The sequence below is a fragment of the Arctopsyche grandis genome, chromosome 3, assembly GCF_051622035.1.
Source record: "Arctopsyche grandis isolate Sample6627 chromosome 3, ASM5162203v2, whole genome shotgun sequence".
Taxonomy (NCBI): Eukaryota; Metazoa; Arthropoda; class Insecta; order Trichoptera; family Hydropsychidae; genus Arctopsyche; species Arctopsyche grandis.
This window is the reverse complement of record NC_135357.1, coordinates 17,764,471-17,787,481: the sequence shown is the minus strand read 5'-3', so window position 1 is coordinate 17,787,481 and position 23,011 is coordinate 17,764,471. Positions and strand designations below refer to the sequence as shown.

At 31.0% G+C, this 23,011-nt stretch overlaps 1 protein-coding gene across 1 annotated transcript; it reads left to right on the top strand.

The window, feature by feature from the left end:
* The first annotated feature begins 730 nt into the window (after positions 1 to 730).
* lace (serine palmitoyltransferase long chain base subunit) lies at positions 731 to 21,928 on the top strand. The gene is made up of 10 exons (XM_077446604.1): positions 731 to 968; positions 17,891 to 18,094; positions 18,188 to 18,342; positions 18,532 to 18,677; positions 18,808 to 19,026; positions 19,121 to 19,314; positions 19,456 to 19,596; positions 19,674 to 19,837; positions 19,956 to 20,054; positions 20,137 to 21,928. Exons 1-10 carry the CDS (start codon positions 735 to 737, stop codon positions 20,351 to 20,353), a joined length of 1,773 nt encoding a protein of 590 aa, XP_077302730.1. The 5' UTR covers positions 731 to 734; the 3' UTR covers positions 20,354 to 21,928.
* Positions 21,929 to 23,011: the final 1,083 nt, after the last annotated feature.

The window sequence follows — 23,011 nt, the reverse complement described above, 5'->3', positions numbered from 1 at the left end:
CTTTTCTGCCGGTCCCAAGCCCGGAAAAAGGGGATGGTAACCCATTTTTCAATATTTTTTCTAGGGGCGCTTAGAAAAAAATTATCCGAGGGCGCCATAGGTTGAAAGGCCAGCACTGATAATTAGAGGTAGGATAGCCAAGGTGCCGCTCATTGTTCCATTGTTGTAAATCCTTTGTAAAAAAGGTTCGGCAAACCTTTAACAATGCATTTAAAACATTTGAACAATACGCGGCACCTTCTGGGTCCGGGCTTTCGAGCAGGGATACTCAACCTAACTTTGAGCAGGGATACTCAACTCTTTCAGAGATTTTGACATTAACATTATCAGTGATAATGTTAATGTCAAAATCTCTGAAAGAGTTGAGTATCCCTGCTCAAAGTTAGGTGACGTATTTACTTCACCCGATTGACGGGCATCGCTCACATTCGAAAGATGATTATTATCTGCGATTGCAATTTCGTAGAGGCAACCAACTTGGCGACAAAAAATCATCGCAAATAAAAAACATAGATAAAGTAAAAAAATGGAAAAACCGTGACACAGCGTGGATTGCATCCACTCTCTGCGAATTAATCCGAAGATATTTGATTATATTTTGAAATGTATTTTTCTTTATGATTTTTTTTTTTTACTGCAGAGCAATAAAATTGGTTATAGGTTATGTGAGGAGGCGTAGGAGTGGGGGCGGCTAGCGGGTAGCGGGTGGCGGTTGACGGTTAGCGGTTGGCGGCATGCGGCAGTGGCGGCGTGACCGTTCCTCGTGTGGACGTGTTTTCGCGTCGCTCCTCGCTCTTCGTTCCCTGCTCGTCTGTCTCGTCTGTCGGCTCTCGTCTACCCCGCCCCGCATTCGTGCTCGTCCGCTCGCGATGCAGTGCGAGGAGCCTTCGCAGGGCGTCCGCGCCCGCACCTTCGCATCCGCTTCCGCTTCCACATCCACCCCACCCACCACCAATGGATACCACAAGGTTAGTAGTATTCGTATATTAACAGTATATTATAGTGACGAGCGGCGAACGGCGAACGGCTGGCCTGCAACCCGCGACGCTCGCCGGTCTGCGGTCTGCGGTCTGCGGTCTGCGCTCGGCTACACCCTGCATCCCCTCTACCCACCCCGGCCCGCGTTTGGCCCCAATATTCGTTCACTCGGCCATCGCCGGCTCGCCCTCTGAACCCAAATTTCCGAACCCTTTGCATGTTCCGACTCATTTCAGCGTGAATCACTCGCGATTGTTTCACCTCTTATCAATCTTATTATCGAAGGCTCACTCTCAGATCTTTATCATTTCTCTGCTTCGGAGAAAATTACAAATTCGGTCTCGCGTCACATTCGCAACTCGCAAGGATATTGCAGATGTTTTCATTTAACACACGTTGATTGTTGTGACCTCTTTAGCGGTCTTCTTTTTTCTCTTTGAACTGATTCGAAGCGCCTAGTTGCCGTGTTCGTTCGTTTCTATGACGCGATATTTATATGATTTTTGCCACCTTTTATCCACATTTTTATCTGGTTTTGACGCCGATTTCATTAAATTCGGAAAGTTATTCTTAATATTTACAGAATTGTGCCGCGCTTAGGCAAAATTCAAAATTTCAACCCCCTATAATTTTCCCCTTGATTTAGTTTTTGTAAATATGTGTGTGTAATCATATCTAGCAGCTCATTACTAGTCTTAGGCGGTCGATGAATGCTTTTCCCATAATAAATGGTTCACTATTGTCAATTTCTTAGAAAAAACATACTTTTTTGCTGTCTTGCTTTGAACGTCAATGAGCGGTTTATTGTTATTTGAAATGCATCCTTCCAACGCCGAACTTTTCTCCTTAAATCTGTGAAAAAAATAAATAATTTCTTCCTCTGGGCTCTGGTGAGGTCGTACCACCCTGCACCAAAGAAAATATGCCACAGCAATTGAACGTATTTTTTTCATAATTACAATATTATAGATACATATTTTAACTTACATTTTTATATCACAAATATTTTGAAATCTTTAACGAATGCATGAATGTATATCAATCGAGAATTCGCAAAATATAATTTCGTATGAAAGCTTCATGACATTAAAACTATTAAGACTAGTTAACAAAACCGAATAGAATACAACTAAAATGTAATAATTAAATTATTTTTGATATTTTTTTTAATTTTTGTTCGGTTTCCCGACCCCGAAATTGCCTATGCCTACGAGACATTCTTGGATGAAAATAATGTAGTCAAATTTATTTTTTCGACAACTGAAACTTAAATATCGATAGGTTGAATGTAATAGTTGTTTAAGCATCATTTCGACGAGGCGTGAAAGAATCATTTGCGTCACTTCTGCATAAAAGGGACATATTGGTGTTAGGAGTCCATACTTAAACACAATACTGTGAACAGCCTATAGTTCATATTTTAATTTCATTTTATGATTTTCACAGTTTTTATTGCGGTAGAAATTTCGCGTATCAAGAGTGATCGAATTCTTAGATTATGAACAGGGCTGGGAAGTCGTTAAAGAATAATCGCGACTCCGACTCCGATTTTGAAAATTCCAAGCTAAATTTTGTTCCTATACGACTATTATCAGGTACATAAATACAGTTGTAATTTCACCAACCAATTGCGACAAATGGGCTAACTTTCGAATATCTCTGGCGTATGATTTTGGCGAAAGACAGGTGGAGCTATGAAAAGTGAGCTCACGCAAATCATTAACTTTTAATATTTAGATTTTTTTACATACCTCTAATACAGTTCATTTATTTATTTATGAATACATACATATTGGGCCGCACCTAGGAGTTCGGCCAATCTTTAATTCTATCAGCTGTTGGATATATTAATAAAATTAAAAAAAAAATTAAGTGCATGCGATTAGTGCGAAAATCTTACCTTGTGAGAAATATAATGTTGAAAATTTTAATCACAATAAAAATTAACCAAAAAAACATACAGAAAACCAAAACGTATAGTTCTGAACAGGACCAGACGACAAGAGAAGCTGAACCGTTTTCAAGTTCATTCATGAAAATAGTGTTTTGGTCCCCAATTTTACATCTAGGACATTGTTCTTTCGATGACCAACCAATACCAATACATCCTTGAAGAAATACATCTGGCAATCGCAAAGATAATAAAACATAAAATACTTAGCTCTATGCGGACTGAAGCTATACCTGCCATCCTGTTATTTCCCCGAATAGTTCGGATGTGTTCACATAATTCACAAGTATACAACAAGATAATCTAAATGCATTTTAAAATGTACGAAGTCTTGTTTCGTATTTTTTTAGAAATATATTTTTTTCGACTCTGATTTCTTTCGGCCGTCTTTATATTTTGGCCGCCTGTGTGCGTACATTTGTACATGTGTTAGACGCGGCCCTGATCATACATAAAAATAATAAAATGTCCGCTTTTAGCGTAACAGACTTCAAATATCAACCTTTCTCAACACGAGAGAAAGCCAAAAGAAAAAAAGCACTGCATTCCAGATCTTCATGTTGGCGAGTCACACTCATCGCAAATATGAGCTTTAAAAAAATGAAATGAAACTTTGGATTATTTATCCCGTTGATTGTTGCTGGAATATGCAAAAAAAAAATTGAGTAACAATTTCAGAACTGACCGTATGTAGTTTTCTTTCGCATGACGATCACTCATCAATGCAACGCACACATATTTCCAGAATCAAATTCCAAAAAAAGACTTCCATGACCATAATAGTGCGAAACGTTATTTTTTACTGGCAGCCGCAACTGAATATCAAATTTTGCCGAATGAATAAATAGCACGTTTTAAAAACTGCGTTAAGAATTTGCATTGATATTAGATGGAAGGCCTTGAGCTAAAACAGATCGAGTACATGAGAATTGCGAACTTTTAATGTTCGTCTTTGAATTTGAAAGTATGTATCGTATCGAACCCAATATATATGTACATATATATATATATATATATATATATATATATATATATATATATATATATATATATATATATATATATATATATATATATATATATATAAATATATATATATATATATATATATATATATATATATATATATATATATATATATATATATATATACATATGTATACTTACATATGTGTGTACAATATACTCGACTGTACACACATATGTAAGTATACATATGTATATATACATATACTACAACTACAAGTTGAACTCGATGTTAAAATTTTTCAACATTCCAAATTACATACCATTATTCTGTATACGCGGTAGTCTTCCATTTAAACGTAAGTGTTATAACAATGTAACAATTATACCATGTTTTAACACTAACATGTGATATGGTAAACGTTACAGTAACACGTATGTATGTACGTACACATATGTAGGTTCGTATTTTTATGATTCAAATACATATTTTATGGCATTTCATATCACAAAGAACGGAAGACTAACGGAATAACATTAATGACTTGATGTGATACAACATGCATAGGTAAACTTTATCTACATAGGATATTAAAATGTTTTGATCATTTTCATTATATATGTTACGGTTGAAGTGTATCTTCTTGAAGTGAAGTGATGACATATTCCAATCGAAACAGCTGATATGTCTCTCATAAATATCCCATGCTTGTGAATGAAATTTTAATTTTAATTATTGTTTAGTTCACTTACAAATATTAAACTATTCACATAAGATAATCGTGCAGCAAATGTCTTGCGTTTATCCTAAAGTAAATTATTTTTTTTATTTGTTTAATCAGTCCCATGTAACTTTTTATCCCCACCTCACACATACATATATCATTTTTAGATCGTGATATATAAATCGTTTTCAAAAAATTGTATCTTTTATGTATGCAGGTCTGATAGTTTCACTGTAGATAAATTTTGAGTGAAATTGAATAAAAGCAACATATTCATTAGGGTAGAATATTTACATTCGCATGTTCTGAATAATTACGGCTAAAAATAAAAAAAATCGGATGTGACCAACCCATGACTTATCTATGTATGAATTTGAGGAATATAATAAGGTCACAAAACAAGATTCGATATTGAACCTTACAGACCCATTCACACATACCGGCAGCTTTATGAAATACTAATATGTAGCTATAACAGCATGTTTGATACACATTGAGCGCAAATGTATGGAAACTTGCACAAGACAAAAGTTCTACTTCCGGTTGTCGGATTTTGTTCAATTTTTTTTATTATTTAAAATCACTATCAGTATTATACACAATGAATATCAAAAAGATTAAAATAATTTAAAAGGTCAAAATAAAATAATGAAATATTGTTTTTTAAAAAAAATACTACTTTCGATTTACGAATTCTAATCAAAACCTTATCAGCTCTAAGTTAGCACATAAAGAATACAAATATAAAGTTTCAGATTGATACGTTCAGGGGTGTGGACAGAGTAGTGGCGACAACTTTTTTGACCTTTCTAAGAGGAAAAAATCCCACTTCCGGTTTATAAATTTTAATCTTTTTTTTTTATTTTCATCACACTAATACAAGAATTACACTTGAATTTTTTCGTGTAGATCACACATGTTTAAGGGCTCGAAAAAAATAGTGGAAAAAAAATCGAACAAGAGTAAACTGCCACTTCCGATTGACGGATACCAAATTTTATACATAACTTGGTATTAAGCTTAAACTGATAGACATGAAATTTCAGTTTAATAAAATTTATAATTTCTATTACATGTGAAAAAATTCAATTCGATCCAGTTAGCGGTTTGGGAGAAAATTTAATTCAAAAACTTAAAAAGGAGGTATGTAAAAAATGGGGACTATAACGGGAGGTACCATTTCCGGTCAACTTAAAATTTTGAAAAAAATTTACGTCTTGTCCAATTTCAGTAACAAATACTAAGTTTCAGTTCGATAGGACTAACGGTGTTCAAAAAATCCCCAAAATACACAGACACACACATCTGATCGTGAAAACGTGATCAGTGATCGATTCTGAGTTCGAATTTTCGCGTGATCACAAAACTTCATCTATTGTTACTATGTACATAGATCAAGTAAAAAGTTAGGTTTAATAAAAATAAGGAATTCAGTTGTATTGTTTATATAAAAAATATCAATTTTACATACAATCATATACAGAAAAAAGTTGCATATTAAATATAATATTTGGACTACCAAATATTATATTTTTTAGGCAACTTTTTTCTCTACAGGATTGTATGTAAAATTGATATTTTTTTTAATACATTGTGTTTTCTTTCAATATTTTTTTATGGTATGTAATTTTTATATCACCTACAAAATATTGTTTTCTACGTTGAAACCATAAATTACATCACAATGCTTTAGATTTATCAAATGTGTTATCAATGACGCGTAAATAATTTTCACAAAAAGATAATATCTACACATCCAGAATCAAACTGAGTAATCTTTTTATCTTTTCCATTAGATCCTGTCGAATTTTAAAATCAATGATATAATAAAAAAAAGCTTTTTGAACAATAAATTCATTAGATAAAACTATGTACACACTGAGGGTATGCGTGCCATCGGTCGACACGCGAATTCATTTTTGATGGCACACGAAACCATTGTGAAAAAAAGACAATAGGCTAACGACGCCAATTCCGAATAATAGACTAACAAGTTAACTGGTGAATATCTGGTGGATTATGAAAATATCGTATCAAAAACTAATTGAATATTACTAATAAATAACGTGGCAGTTATAAATATGTAGATAAGGAAAGCATTCGAATTCATTGATTTATCCAATGAGTTGCTTGTATTCAGAAATTATTATAAAAAAAATTGCGTGTAAATTTTTGCACTTTTTTGATTTTTTACGTGCTTTTTTGACATGCTTGTCTTTTATGGTTATTTACATTTTTTCCACAATCTTTTAAAATATTTTAATAAGTAATTCTTATAATAAATTGATACGAATTTACGTGTACAATTTCATAGCGAGATGCAAGGTACGGAAAATTGTGGGATTTTCTCGGTATTAAATGTTTCTATCCATACATATAATGTTTTGTTTTTTCAAAAAATAGAACTTTAATTCAATGATAAAAATTTTCAATTTGTTAACCTATTTATTTAAGAGTAAAATTGTACCTCTGAAAATTATGTGTAAAGGAAAATGATTAATACTATTTCCCGATATTTCCCGACATGTTAAGATTCTCGAATTTTTTGCATATCTGGTATGTTAATACAGTTGTTCGCCAGTCTATAATTATTTATTATTGTATATGGATTTCAATGTCTAAAGATAAGAACCCATACGCAATTTTTTTTTAATTTCATTTGTTAAGTTTTATTGCTTCAAACAATACCTGTTGAAAACATAGTTATTAGTATTTTATTACCAGTGGCGGCTCGTTGATATGATAATTGTGGGTGCTGTGACAGATTACAAATCGGTAAAAGTGCATATCACTAATATTTTATTAAAAATAATAACAATAATGAGAAAAAGCTATTTCAAAACAAAATCCATTCGTCTATTTTTGTTAGTGGCAAATTTTATCTATAACTTTTTCATTAAATTTTTTTATTTTTCTCGTCATATCTTTTTATATTAAAAGCATAGATAAAGCTGTCAGTTTCTCTTGACTCATTGTGTTTCTGAGGTTAACGTTTTGAGAAAAGCATCGCCCAGGTTCTGCAGTTGTCATTGGAGTGGTTATTAAAATTTTTAAGAACTTCGTTAATTCTCCAAGAACATCACATAAGTTATTAGTAAAGAGCGCGCTGTTCATTGTTCACATGTTGTAAATGCATTGTTAAAGGTTTGCCGAACCTTTTTTACAAAGCATTTACAATAATGGAACAATAGACGGGGCGCTTCCGGTCCTACCTCTAGTTATTAGCATGGATAAATTTTAATAATGATTTTAAAATTTTTAAAGTTATGCATTTATACTCTTTCGTAAAATCCATAAGAAGCTTCTCCTTCTCAAGCATTTGATACATTTCGATGGATTGATTAACTTCTTCAACTGGCATTTTCTGGAGATATTTTTTAAAGTTTTCTCCGTCAAACAATTTCGCAGCCAATAACTAGTTATTGAAAGAGTATCTTTGTTTATAATTGAGTAACTTATTACGTCGCTCATATCTCTAGCTTCCTGAAACTGCGACGAAGACAATTCGCTGCATGAATTTCGTATTTGCAGTATGGCATTCTTGCAAGTTTTTTTGTATTGAAAATGTGTCGATTTCTCTAGACTAAATTTGATTATAAAGGATTTCAACATGCGGCATTAATGTGTGAAATGGTTTTAACCAGAATAAAAAAAATTATCATGCAATAATGTGGATGAATCCGCAATCGTCGCGGATTCTTATATCAATACAAGGACAAAATATCACCGGAAACACTACAGGGGTGATTTTTGGGACTGTGTGCCTCAGGGATGGCTAGGCATGCTTGGGTTTTTTTTTGCATGCTAAAGGTCTGTTCATATCTATCCAGCAGCAGCAGCAGGTATCCTGCAAGTACAGACTGTATTATTTGGTATATTCTATATGGAGTATGAATGCGTTCATATAGCATTTTCATACTTGTAGGATACCTGCTGCTGCCGGTACGTGCTGGAAAGATATGAACAGACATGTAAGAGTATCTAAAAAAAAACACGTGCCGCGTGGCCTCTCTGTGTGATTTCGCTCTAATTTTATTTCGTCATAGTTTCCAAATATGTACATATTATCAATATGTACTTATTTTACGAATTATTAAGTAGTTAAACTTTTACGATAAGGACTTCTGATTTATTATCACTGTAAAATCAGCAAATAAAAAAATCGACCAATAAAACCGTAATGTTTGTCAAAAAAAAATGCAGATAATCGCAAATGCATTCCGGCATTTGGAATGTCAATGATGGACGATACTGATAGCCAACCAGGCTCATTTTGTGGTGTCGTTAATATATGTTTATTATGTTTGGATTTAAAAGTCAGTTTACTGTTGTTACATTTTTCATCGTTAAAATTGAATCTTATCTTCGCCCATTTGGCACAGATGTCAGATTAGCAATCGTATGGAGATCTGTCCGAAGCCGTCGCAATTCGCTATTGTGTTGGACTAAGATTGTCTTTATAATAAAAATACTAGTGTTTTTACCCCGCTTTGCTCGGTATTTGTAATATAAAACGTTTTAATTTATTTGAATATTCATTTATTTTTTCAGTCTTTTTCAAAATTATATATTAGATTAATTATTGCGACCCAAAGGCGATCGCCTTAATTTCAGTTTGTCAACCATTATCTTTTTGTAAGAATGAATAATATTGAATTCAAATCCAATATATATTTTAACAGCTTTTCAATTTTTTTTATTTTAATTTTTGGATTGCTACAATGATCTTATAAGAAAAGGAAATTGCGAATTGATGTATTTTGTTGACTTATTCGTAAAAACATTTAGGTGTTGGTGACTTTGATCCGTTGCGTTGACATTGATCCCCGCTTAAAGTCCGAAATTATATATTTATATATATGTAATTTCGGTATATATAAGTATATATTTAACTATTTTTTTATATATTACATAAATACATATTATTGATATCTATATTGAGGCATCTTTTGTTTTAATCAATCGACTTTGGTTTACCAATAAAAATAAATTTGACGATTGACGCATTCGACGGAAGACACGATTGGTAAAAAAATACACGCTATAATATACTCATTGGCATACAAGATATTTTGATCAATAACAACCTATTGCCAAGTTAACTGAAATGAGATATACATATATACACAGGGCCGTAGAGAAAAAATCCGCCCCCCCCCCCTTGACCCACTTTAGTAAAAAAAAATTTCAAAATAAGTAAAAAAATAAGTATATTTCAATTAATATCGTTATTAATTAATAAAAATATATTTCATATTAGTTTATATACATAAATACAATACAGTGAAACAAATGAAATTAATTAAATACAACAATAAACTATAATAACACATAAAATGAAAAATTATGCTGTCATACATGAAAAAAAATTAAACATATAACATAAAAAACCGAAAAATATCAACTTATATTATTTATGGAAAAGCAGGTACATAGTAGGTAATAATGTATTGAATTTGGGATGACTTTTTCTGTGAGAGCTTTTTAAAATGTCTATATATGTACGTATGTACATACGTACATATACATACCTCAGATTGATACATGTTCATTATGGGTTAAAATAATCAACATAGAAAATATTTTAATTATCAAAATGAATTCGTAAATAACAAATATTATTAAATTAAAAACTAACTTTGATTTGAAATATTATAAATCCAGTTTACCGTTCGCAATTATACAGCAAAATTTTGAAATGTTTGAAAAACGTATTTTCCTAAACTCGAAAGACAAACGCATACTTTTAACGATTAAAATCAATCATTTATTTAGTATATTTCTGTTGAATTATTCTAAGAATTGCACGTGCATCACATTTGCAATTTTAAGTTAAAAGTTTCATAGCAAATTTGCAAATAGGTAAATGTGAAAGATTTTATCTTTATTATCGATGTAAAAATGCACTAATCTCGTTCTTTTAACTGTCCCCTTGTTACCTGCTTTAATCGGCCAAGGGCTATTTTACTAATTTGTTTTGGATATTGTGACGAGGAAACTGACCATTCTGAGCACCAGAATACATCTTTCCCTAAATTTTATTATGCCATAAGTAAGTAAAATCCGTTACTTGAAAAAAGTTATATCATTTTGCTTAGTGTCCAAAAACCCTAAGAGTATGAAGGCCAAATAATGTTTTTATACTTTAGCTAAAAATGTAAATATTATTTGCGGGGGCCGCTTCCCCCTCCCGCTCTCGTCGGCCCTGTATGCACATAAGAAATCGCTCGCATTGCAGAAAAGAACAGTAGTATACATATGTATATATATATATATATATATATATATATATATATATATATATATATATATATATATATATATATGTATATATATATATACATATATATTATTCTAGTACGTACATACCTACGAGTTTTCCTTTGTACGTGCCATCTGAATTTCCGCATTTTCCGTTATACACTGGGTTGTGTATGTATAGCTATACACCTGGGAAACGGCAACGACGTTATAAACATAAAAAAACGGATTGAAGTGTTGATGTCGTTAAATACTGACACAGTTATTTCGTTTTTTTTTTTATATATTTTGATTGCAATTTATCCGCAATTATTGTGTTAACGACTCGAGTTCAGTTACTTTCGTTCGACAGCCTCTCGAGAATTTGGGCACGTTACTTGTTGACCGATTTTTAGTTGCGTTCTCATTATTTACGGATACGGATATAACGATTTATTTATTGGTAATTTTCATCGAATTTTGAAACTGTTTTCAAATCTTAAATACATAAATACATTTTAAATATGTGAATTTAAAAAAAAAAAAATATGTATACGTGCAATCGTCGCCAGTGCTTGAATAACGTATTGAAAAGAAAAATAACGTATTCTTCTAAACCAGCGTTTCCCAACCTTTTTTGACTCGCGTACCACTTGGTAGTACATACATAACGCTAAATTGTACCACCATATAAAAATGATTGTATTTCATGAAATTTGTTTTTGCAAGTGTAATTATTATATATATATATATATATATATATATATATATATATATATATATATATATATATATATATATATATATATATATGTAGTATTTGCATGGTAAGGAATGTGAAGACAGGATACACGCAATATGTAGATCTGTTTTGATAAGAAATTTTATGGAAATTTTTTTTTTGCGGAGTCACAATTATAATATGCTCAAAGTTTAATATATTTATCTACTATCTTGTCATACTTCTATTATTGATATTAAAAATATTATTGATTGTTTTAATAAAAACACAAAATTACATAGTACATATAATCTGTTTTCTTTTCATTAAATCTCCTTACAAAATAAATTTATTGAGATCCTTGTACTTGGTTTTTTTAAATTTGGTTCAAATGATGTGAAATTTACCCTTAAGTCTGGAGCTGGATTCAATCAATTTTTATATTTGACTTATTAAAATATATGAAGAGAAAGCTCTCTCAACCAGTTCAGTGCTAGTAAACGGCGACCGAAATTAAAGCGCTATGTCTTAAAACTGTTCATATTCTTCACTAATACCTAGCCAAAAATTAATAACCTTATTTATTTCGAATTCAGTTTTTAAATGCTATAATTTGAAAGTTCAATCAAGTTCTCATTTTCCTTGGTAGCTTTCCGAAAATTTTCAATATCAAAGGGGCTTAAAATCAAATTGTTTGGAGAAGCACTGCATAAAAGACGATTTCAGCCCTATTAAATATTCAATTATTTTTTCACGTATATCCCGAGACATACGACTCTTGTTTTCAGATAAGAAATTATGTAAAGTTTCAAATACTTCAGTTTGATCATTTTCGATACATAAATTCCAAAAATCTAATTTTCTAATTATATGTACTTTCAATTTTATCTGCAACACTAAAGATTATTATCGAACTGTTTTCAAGTGTCAAATTCAAGTTATTTATTTATTGGAGCGTGAACGCGGTAAATTTAAAAATGCACTCCGAAATCCATGTCGGATCTGAGGAAAACGTATCGATTGTCAGATTTTCGATCATCGATTGTACATATTGACGTCAACGATGACTAATTAAGATAATGTTTATTAATTACTAGTTGTTTAACCCGGCTTTGCTCAGTATTTGTAATATAAACAGTTTAAACATGGCGAATCTGATAGTAAATATTCATTTGTTTTTTTATTAAATTTATTTTAATCGAAAAAAATATAAATTCAACCAATTCAATTGTCTTCATGGAGATTTTATTTTTTTTTTCGAAGTTCCCAAACAAAGATACAAGCTAACAAAGTCTCTTTCGAAATTATATATTAGATATAAAAAATATTTCTATTTTTACATACCTCTTCATAATTATGATTGTAAATCATTCATTCCTACATGTCCGCCATTACTGATTTTTTTTCACGTACCACCAACCATCAACCGCGTACCACCAAGTGGTACGCGTACCACAGGTTGGGAAACGCTGTTCTAAACCATTGAATAACATCATTTCTTTTGGTATATTATGATGGCTTGTATTTTAGTCTATTTTTGTCAGTGTGTATTTAAATTTGAAAGGTCAGTATTTATATTGAACGGCCAGTATACTATAATATTTATTAGTATAAATTATAAAAGGTCAGTATTTCAACATAAATGGTCAGTATTTCAACATAAATGGTCAGTATTAATGTTATTAGATAAGTTTTCTTTTTACTGTAGATAGACATTAAATTGATTAATAAATTAATTATTCTTATTATTTCACTGGTGTAATAATTTCAGTGTGACATTGATACTGTTGCATGGACGTAAAGTGGGGGTTTACAGGATCGGAGAGAAAGACGCAGGAGGTTGTAGAAGCGGTTCGTTTATTCGTCTGTTCTCGTCGGCGCTCCAGGTCGGAATGGTTTCCATTTCGAAAGCGCGCCATATTTATACATATTGGGCTCAACACACATACATAAGCAATAAACTATTGGTCGAAGAGTCGGGCGATCCTTTTGGCCGTAGCATACGGCTCTCGTTCAGATAAAAGTCTGAAAAAAATGAAAAATATACAAAAAATGAAAAAACATGAAAAATATTTCATTTCAAATTACCAATTACATTTTCGCTGGCCCCTATTGATGAAATTATAATTTTTGTATAAGTTGATTGTGCGTCGCCGATACGAATCGCGCCACCCCACGTCACAACCCCGCTCCTCTCCATCCCCACTCCGATGCCGACCTCGCGTTCACACGCCCTAATTCGTACGTTTTAATTCGAATTACAAATTCACTGACATTGAGAAGTGAATTATATTGTTATATCCGTACTCACTGCTTGAGCCAGTGAAATTATAACCTCACTAGTGAAATTATAATTTCACTGACAACAATTTCACTATAACATCAATAAAAGATTTGTACGATCTTGATATTCAATTCCAACCAACAGGTATTGATATTTGTTGTGACGAATATACGTCTGATTTTTGTGATGTCCATTTCTTATTTATACTGACATTTAATAATATAATACTGACCATTTTGTTATAAAATATTGGCCATCTAATTTGTTGCCTATTATTATTGAACACATACTTTTATTTTCATTTTTAAATTCAATGTGTAGTTCAAATTGGTTAGAATTCTCCATATGAATCTCTGGGAACAAAACACAAACTATTAGGCATGAGTTTGAATATTCAAAATCGTTTGCTAAATCTTCAATTATTTATGTTCTATATATGCGTACCCTGGTCTATAGCGGAAATGGGAATTACAACGTTGTGTTGCGGTTTCCACAGGATTTCCCATTTTAAATAATTGGTTTTCTGACAGCTAAAATTTTCATGCAATACCCGTTGGAAATCTATTTGAAGACGGATTTAGCACTTATACTATAACTAAAACCTATATTTCGTATATGAACAAACCGGTACTCATACTGTAACGTTAGTGAGTGGACCCAAAGCACGCCGTTCATTGTTCAATTGTTGTAAATGCTTTGTTAAAGGTTCGCCGAACCTTTTTTTCTTACTCTGGCTTTGTAAATAGAGCCAAACTGCCCCGATTCCTGGATAAAGCACGCTCTCTATCCGCGCTCTACATACATATAACTATGTATAACGAAAAATTCCATAAATGAAAAGAAATTTCATATTTCAAATTTTTGTTTGAATTTGTCAGATTTGTTTAACCCTTTGGCTGCTACGAGGTTTTTCAATGTCCAAGCGAAAAATGCTAACATTTGTAATTATTTTGAAAAAAAATAAATATAATATTTTTTTTTACATACTTACTTCGCCGAACACTCGTAATTTTTATAATACTTTATATACATTTTTAAGAAGCAGTCGTGAACTCGTGCTCTCTCTTTCTGTCTTGCTTTTACATGCGTGCGTGCGAAAGAGATACCTATATACACTAAATAAGTTTTGACGATTGTTTTCCGAGGCTTTATTCTTTTCAATAATCTATTTTTAGATATCGATGTATCCTTACAACATGCGATATATTCGAAACAGGTAGCGGTCTCTCTCTCTTTCTTTCTTGGTTTTAATTGTGTACGTATGAGCGAGACACACAAGGATGCGAAGTTTCTAATAATCAAATAATTTTTCAACATGTATCATAAACATTTTGTATGCATTTCAGTTGCATTTGATTGATTGCATGAATTCGTGACATCTCGTGACCTATATAATTGAAAGCGGATTTCTATTGTTTTTTGCCATTTATTTTAACTCTGCAAAATGATATCGGACAGTGAAAGTGATGAAAGCGAAATAATAGCTCCTCGCCGAGGAACTCGACAAATCAGCAGCTCTACTGATTCTGAAAATGAATTTATCGATAATAATCAATTCCCAAGTAATAACTCCTTATATGACATTGACAACGAACCCGAAATTTACTTTGATGATGAACCCGAAATTGAAGAGCTTTTATTTAAAAAATTGATAAATATTTATAAAGCTTGATTGAAAAATAAATATAAATACGTATATAAAAAAAATGTTTCGTGCCACTGATGCGCTGGTGGCTCAAAGAAAGTATTGAAATACGACAATTAATGACGTCAACAACGATCGTCGTAGCAATCTTCGCCGATTTCAAAACAACGATTTATCGTTGTTGTAGCAGTCAAAGGGTTAACCTAACTTTTCGACGTTTTATCGCATCCCTGATTTAAACATACTTTTTTATTAATTTCAATTGTAGTATTTTATGGTCATTGGTGTGGAATGCTCAATCTTGACCTATTTATTAAGCAACAATCTTGATTTAACTAGACGTACAAACATACATATGTATGTATGTACATATATACATGCATGTATTTAAAATTTTGTTTTACTTTGTGCTTCAATATATTTCTGATTGAATTCCTTGAAACTTATTTATTAACTTTATATGTATGTTCATATGTATGTACGTAGCAACAAGAGATGAAGTTTTGATTATGATTTGATTATGCTTAGTTTAATTTTATATTAAGTACACTTAGTTTCACTTAGGATATATTATTTGGGTGTATTAATTGCACTTTTCTTTTAAATACATGCATGTAAAAAAATCTTGGTAATTTCCATACGCTGTCCAACCGTCCGAAATTATATGCGAACCAGGCAGTATATGTCGGAGTATTTCATCACGTAAAAGTCGAGTTAATTAAGGGCACGGCAATACTATTGGCATCGCAAAGAGTAGCCAATCACAGGAAGAAGCGAGTCGACCGAGCCTCGCTTCCAAGCCTAGAGGGTCCGCCCTGTCGAGAATTCAGACTTTTACCAAGAATTTTTTACACAATTCATTTACGACAATTCAGCACATGGACTATTCAGCGTAACGATAATTCAGTGCAAAATATTTTTTTTCAATAAGTTTTAAATTCATTTTCGAAAATAATTATTGTATTGAAATTGTCGGCCATATCTATCTACATGATAATTTCATAAATGCGAATAAATTTATTTGATACTCTTTGTGCTCAGGGTTTCTCAATTAAGGCCGCAAAAATTTATTTTTAAGCACGGTTTAGAAAACCGGGCAGCAATTTTTTTTTCTAATAGTTTTTTAGCTATCGAAACTTTTACGTATGCAGGGTCTCTAAACTACGGTTCGCAAATCGTCTTTATGAACTTTGCTTTTGATAAAAAATGGGAGAATCTTTTTTTTTTCAATTTTTTCCCCAAAAATTATGTTTTCAAATCCTACGTATTCAGAATTTCTCAACTGAGTTCTGCAAAAAATATTTCTTAAAAAGAGTTTCCACACAAAAAATCTTACGTATGAACGGATTCTAGACCAAGGTTCACAAGCCCGTCTTCATGGGTTCTGTATTCATATCTAAAATGTACGCGTATACGTATGTATGTATATATTGACCATTGATATAAATTATCGTGCATTTCAACGTGTGACCATATCGTGCATTTCAACCATTTTACAACTTGAAAAAATTAATTTTGCGCTGAATTGTCGTTGGGCTGAGTTCTCTGCGCCGAAAGGTCGGCGCTAAGTTGGTTTGCGCTGAGATTTCGGTGCGCCATATAGTCCTATGTTTATAGTTAACTAGTGATTTTACCCGGCTTCGCTCGGTACTATAAACCGCTTTAACATGACTTATCTAATAGAAAACATTTTATTAAATTTATTTGAATAGTTTTAGTTTATATAAATTTATTTTAATTCTCATTTGTTTTTTTTATTAAATTTACTGTCACGAATAAACAAACATATATACTGTATCTTTCGAAATTATATGTATACCAGCATCCGGCGCCTGCGTCCCCGGAGCCTTCGCCCTCAGAAGCTTCACCCTCTAGGTTTTCGAATCCTTTGAATCGAAAAAAATCAAATCGGCGCCTATGAATCGAAAAAAAAATCGAATTTGTCTACGAACTACGAACCAACGAACGAAGGTTACATACATACAAAGTCTCTTTCGAAATTATATATTAGATACCTACAAAGTGATTGAATGTACATATAATACATTTAAAGTAGTAGTAGAGTACAAATGGTTCCATCCCATTTATCAGAATAAGATATCGCCATCTGAATAAAAGCATAATACACATGAAATATGAATAGATGACGAGCAATTCATCTTGTATCGAATATGAATAACATAATATATGCATATGTAGGTCTCACTTTCAACGTATATAATACAAACTTCTTTAGATTGAAAGCTTTGAACCGTGAATATATTTATTCGTGCTGTAATTTTATTACGAATTCTTACCTTTGAAGCATCCTTTTATATTTATTGTTACGTTATATATTTAAAGTGAAAATAAATTACATTTTACTTATGTATTGTTGTAGGAGTCAAATGGAATAAACGGAGTGAAACATGGAAAATTTCCTTCATTGGACTGGAGCTATTATGACACATCAAAAGAATCATTTGAACAATGTTCATTTATAACAACATTTCTCACTCGCTTAGGAATATATGTTCTGATTTATTTAGCCCTAATAAATAGATTACTATTTAAGCCAAGGGTTCATACAGAGTTTGATAGAAAGGTTTGTTTATTATTTTATTATGTTATATTGTTTTGTGTAACTTTTCTAATTTGTATTGTTATTTAAAATATGTATAATATTTTTAAATTTTAGGGTTACATTCGCCTTTTTAATCAATTTGACGAATTATATTCTTATTATGTATACCGACGTGTTCGAGATTGTTGGAACCGCCCAATATGCTCATCTCCTGGTGCTGAAATTACCTTAAAAGATAGAGTCACCGATGACCATGGGTGGACATTCAGGTTGGTACTGCGTTTACGTATGATTTAAAAAATGGTGATGAATATATGTTAAAGTACATAAATATTATTGAAGTTTTAAAAAAATATTGGTGAAAAAACAAAAAAGTTGGTGATGTTAGATTGGAGGAAAATAAGATTTTAACTGTTTTTTGTGGCATATAAGAATTTCTATCTCATAAAATATTTTAGATATACAGGATCAGAAACTAAATGCATCAATCTAGGATCTTATAATTATTTAGGATTCGCTGAGGCTACTGGTGTTTGTGCTGATGATGCTGAAGAATCTATTAAAAAATATGGACTTACTCTAGCTAGTCCGAGAGCTGAGCTAGGTTTGTAAATGTTATTACGTGATTTCTTTTAGATATATTTTTTATTTTCAAGCTACATACATTACTTTTCATTGTTTTTAGAAATGTCCTTGTTATATGTTGTCATTTCTAAAAAATCTGATTTTTGTAGGTACATGTCCCTTGCATGAACAATTAGAAAAATTAACTGCCCAATTCTTGGGTACAGAAGCTGCTATGGTAGTAGGAATGGGCTTTGCCACAAATTCTCTGGGCTTACCTGCATTATTAGGTCCAGGCTGCCTTGCCATTAGTGATGAATTTAACCATGCTTCTCTTATTTTGGGCCTTCGAATTTCTCAAGCAACAGTTGCTATTTTTAAACATAATGGTAAGAGAATTTAGTCAGTCTGTTGTAATTGATAATTAACAATAATATGAAAATTTAATAAAATGTAACCTATAGATGTATTTACTTTTCAAAGATATGCGTGACCTAGAAAAGGTTGTTCGCCAACATATATCACAAGGTCAAGATCGTCCTGGAAAACCTTGGAAGCCATGGCGTAAGATATTAATTGTAGTAGAGGGAGTATATAGTATGGAGGGATCCATTGTGCGCTTACCAGAACTGATAGCCATCAAAAAGCGATACAATTGTTATGTTTACTTGGATGAGGTATTTTACATTTATATTTTCGATTTTAATACGGTGTTATTTAAGCGATATATTAATATATTGATAGTATTTTAATTTTAACCTTTTACTCTCTTGTTTGTTTGTTTTAATATTCCTAATTTTTGTATTTTTTTATTACAGGCTCATTCTATAGGAGCTACTGGTCCTCGTGGAAGGGGAATTACTGATTATTATGGCATAGACCCTAAAGACATAGACATACTTATGGGTACCTTTACCAAAAGTTTTGGTTCTGCTGGTGGATATATAGCCGGCTCCAAAGTAATATTTTATTTTATTTTAACTACATATTATACATGCATGTATATTTGAGCTATATTTTTTATTTCCGTTCATAGAAACTTATCAACCATGTTAATAAATTTGGACATGCTAGCACTTATGCGTATAGTATGTCTCCACCGGTTATTCAGCAAATTATTAGTAGTATGGAATTGATAATGGGAGTAAGAGGTGGTGACGATGGTAAACAGCGAATCGATGCGCTAGCTCGTAATACAAGGTTTTAATTTTTAATTGTTTTTAATAGTATGCATATGTATGTATGTACCTATATAATACATGGATAGTGGAATTTGCTATTTTTATATTTTATTCATTGTTATTTATTTTATTTTTAGGTACTTTAGACGAAGGTTGCATCAAATGGGAGTTATCATATACGGTCATGAAGATTCTCCCGTTGTGCCTATGTTAGTCTACTTATATTCCAAAATAGGGTATGGAGTTTTAATTATTGTAAATAATATGTAATTAAAATAAATATGAACTCAAAATTGATGAGCATTTGCTATTTTTTAGATGCGTGGTACGAGAATTGACTGCAAGTGGTGTTGCCGTGGTCGGTGTTGGTTTTCCTGCCACACCTTTGTTATCATGTCGTATTCGTTTTTGTATGTCAGCTGCTCATTCGAAAGAACAATTAGATTGGTGTTTGGATGCCATTTCTAAGGTATCTAATAGGGTGGGGTTGATACACTCGCGCCGCCCTCGGAATATGGCGCCAATACCTTATTAATTAATGTGAAAAAAATTAAACAATGCGCAGAACCCATTTTCGTTATTGTGTTGTTATATTTATTATTTATGTCAAGATTTTTAACAACTTTTTGTTTTACACGGTGTTATAGCCTTTACACTTACTCATACACCAGTGTTAATCAGTGATATGTTCACGTCATACGTGAACTTAGATTATAAAATATAATCAATGTATATTATAAATATAATTCGTTTTATATTTCACCAATACTTTCCATTACAAGTCTTAGGCCTTTGTCTACAATTATATGTATGTGTATAAACTACATATACAAATGTTTGGAATAAGAATGTTTACTATTTTGTATTAATGAATATATTTTGAAAGGTTCACATTACTGTGATTATAGTCCAAATGTATAATAAATACCATTGTTGTTGCATAACTGGTTAAAATCCAGTAGTTTGTGTTTCATTGTGACATAACTTTGCTTTAATTTTTGCAAAACCACATATCTTAGTTGTATACTACAAGGTTATTATTAGATTTTTAAGAACACTACTATTTTATTAATGTTCACGTTTGCAAGACCCTATTCAATTAGAAACTAAAAAAAATTGAAGATTTAAAGTCATCATTATTTTTTTTATTTTGAAAATATGTTTCACAAAATTCAAATGGTCAAACTAGTATGTATTTTAAAAGTATTTTTTCCAATTTGAATCGATCATAAATTTATCTAATCGTGGAAGATCGTAAGAAAGATTTTAATAAATGGAAATAAAAAACGTTATTGCATATTTAAAGGGTATTGATCATATGCTATTGATGTTTGAAATCTTTTAATTTTATGTTTTATATTATAGCAGAAAAAATATTCAATGACTATTTTCCAATAAATAAGAAGGATAATGTGAACATTTTTATTTCCACAATTGTTTTGTTTAATATGTATTCGCATACAAAGTGATAAAATAAAAATAAAAAATTATTTAATCATTAAGCTGTTTCATAAAGTTTTTATATTATGTATGTATAAATACTATACTATATTTACGATATTAATTATGTCAAAATTGAAAAAGTTCATGTATGTTTTAGCAGCTTAATTCTAATTTTTATATGATGTAAACGTTAAATATTATGGAACCGAAGTTCTTTTTATCTTATTCTGTGTTATTTGATGGTACATTTAATGCCAAATCAATATCTACTTTCATTATTAATTTACTCTACAATTTTGAATTATAAAAGTAGATATTGGCTGATTTTTATAACTTTTACATGAATCATCTCAAAGTAAAATAATTGTGGAATAGGTGAACACAGCTCTTACATTAATTCATTTTTATTCAAAATGCATTAAAAATGTTTTGAAAGTTTAAGAGGAATGAAAAATGTTTAGTATCATATTTAATATCATTGTATTCAGCGTTTTTCTATCAAACTTGTATTTAATTTTTCTATTATGGTGAAAAAGTGATACTTAATATTTAAGTTTATTTGTATAACTTAATTTAACATCTGCAAACTAAAGATATTGTACTTTGTTTGCTTTCCTAATATTTGTCTAATTTGTCTAATGAAAATAAATAAATAGAAAGGGGGCAGATTTGTGAGTATTAATTTTCCAGAATATTTATAATTTTTTATACTTCTATCTCAAATAATATTTATCGTTAAAAAATGGTGCAGTCTGTTGTGAGATAAATTTTATTTATCTATTTATCTACAACACAATTTACCTTTTAAAATTTGTGCACAATGTTGTTCGTCCAAAATATAATTAAAAATGCAGAAACTATCAAATGAGTTCGAAACTGTAAAATTATATTTTAGATATCATTTCCGCAGTTACAAACACATTGGTTTTGTTTTACTGATATCTTTAAATAAACATGAATAATATTAAAGAATAAAAGTTAGACCGAACGATTAATGGAAGATCAAATTTGTTTGTTTAAATTTTTTATTAAACGTCCGAACTGATAACTTAATATATGCAGAAAATTGTCTTTCCAAATGTGTTCTAACCAGAAATTTTTCCTGTGTATTTTTCACTCTATCTGAATGAATTAAGTACAAGAAGTGTTCATAAACATAGCTCCTTAAATTATTTAGTCATTGAGTTGAAATGCCATTGCTTGGAAATTTTTAGTGGTCAATGCCCCTGTGAAAATATTTTGCATGATTATTAATTTTTATAAATGGCCATTTTTTGTGATATATTCGCAATCTTTTGTGGATATTTTAAGAAACACCAATGTAAGCTATTAAATTTTTTCTTATAAGTTTATTATGAAATAAAAATTTCAATGATGTATGTATGTAGTGTTTTTCTGTTGATAAATATGTAGATTAAATCAGATAGCTGTTAGAAAATGCGTAGCAGCTAATATTTTCTTTAATCAATTCTTCAAATACTTATACTATATTCAAATTAAAATTAAAAAGTTGTATTTTTTGTTTTTAAATTTAGAACTGCTTATTCACTAAAACACTAAACTTCCATATCTACATATAAGAATTTGCTGGTTTTTTCAGCAAATTATGAAATTAAATTTTGATGTCAAAATATGCGCTTAATTTGAAATGGCACTTTTTTGCAATTATGCGAGTTATAATAACAAAATTATTATATTTTTGTGTTGACATAATGTTGACCAGCATTGCTCAATGTACATATGATGCGGC

Coding starts and splice junctions, on each gene's coding strand:
- lace (XM_077446604.1), top strand. CDS start 735: ATGCGGCAGTGGCGGCGTGACCGTTCCTCGTGTGGACGTGTTTTCGCG. Junction 18,343..18,531: donor GACCATGGGTGGACATTCAG/GTTGGTACTGCG, acceptor AAAATATTTTAG/ATATACAGGATCAGAAACTA. Junction 19,838..19,955: donor GCGCTAGCTCGTAATACAAG/GTTTTAATTTTT, acceptor TTTTATTTTTAG/GTACTTTAGACGAAGGTTGC.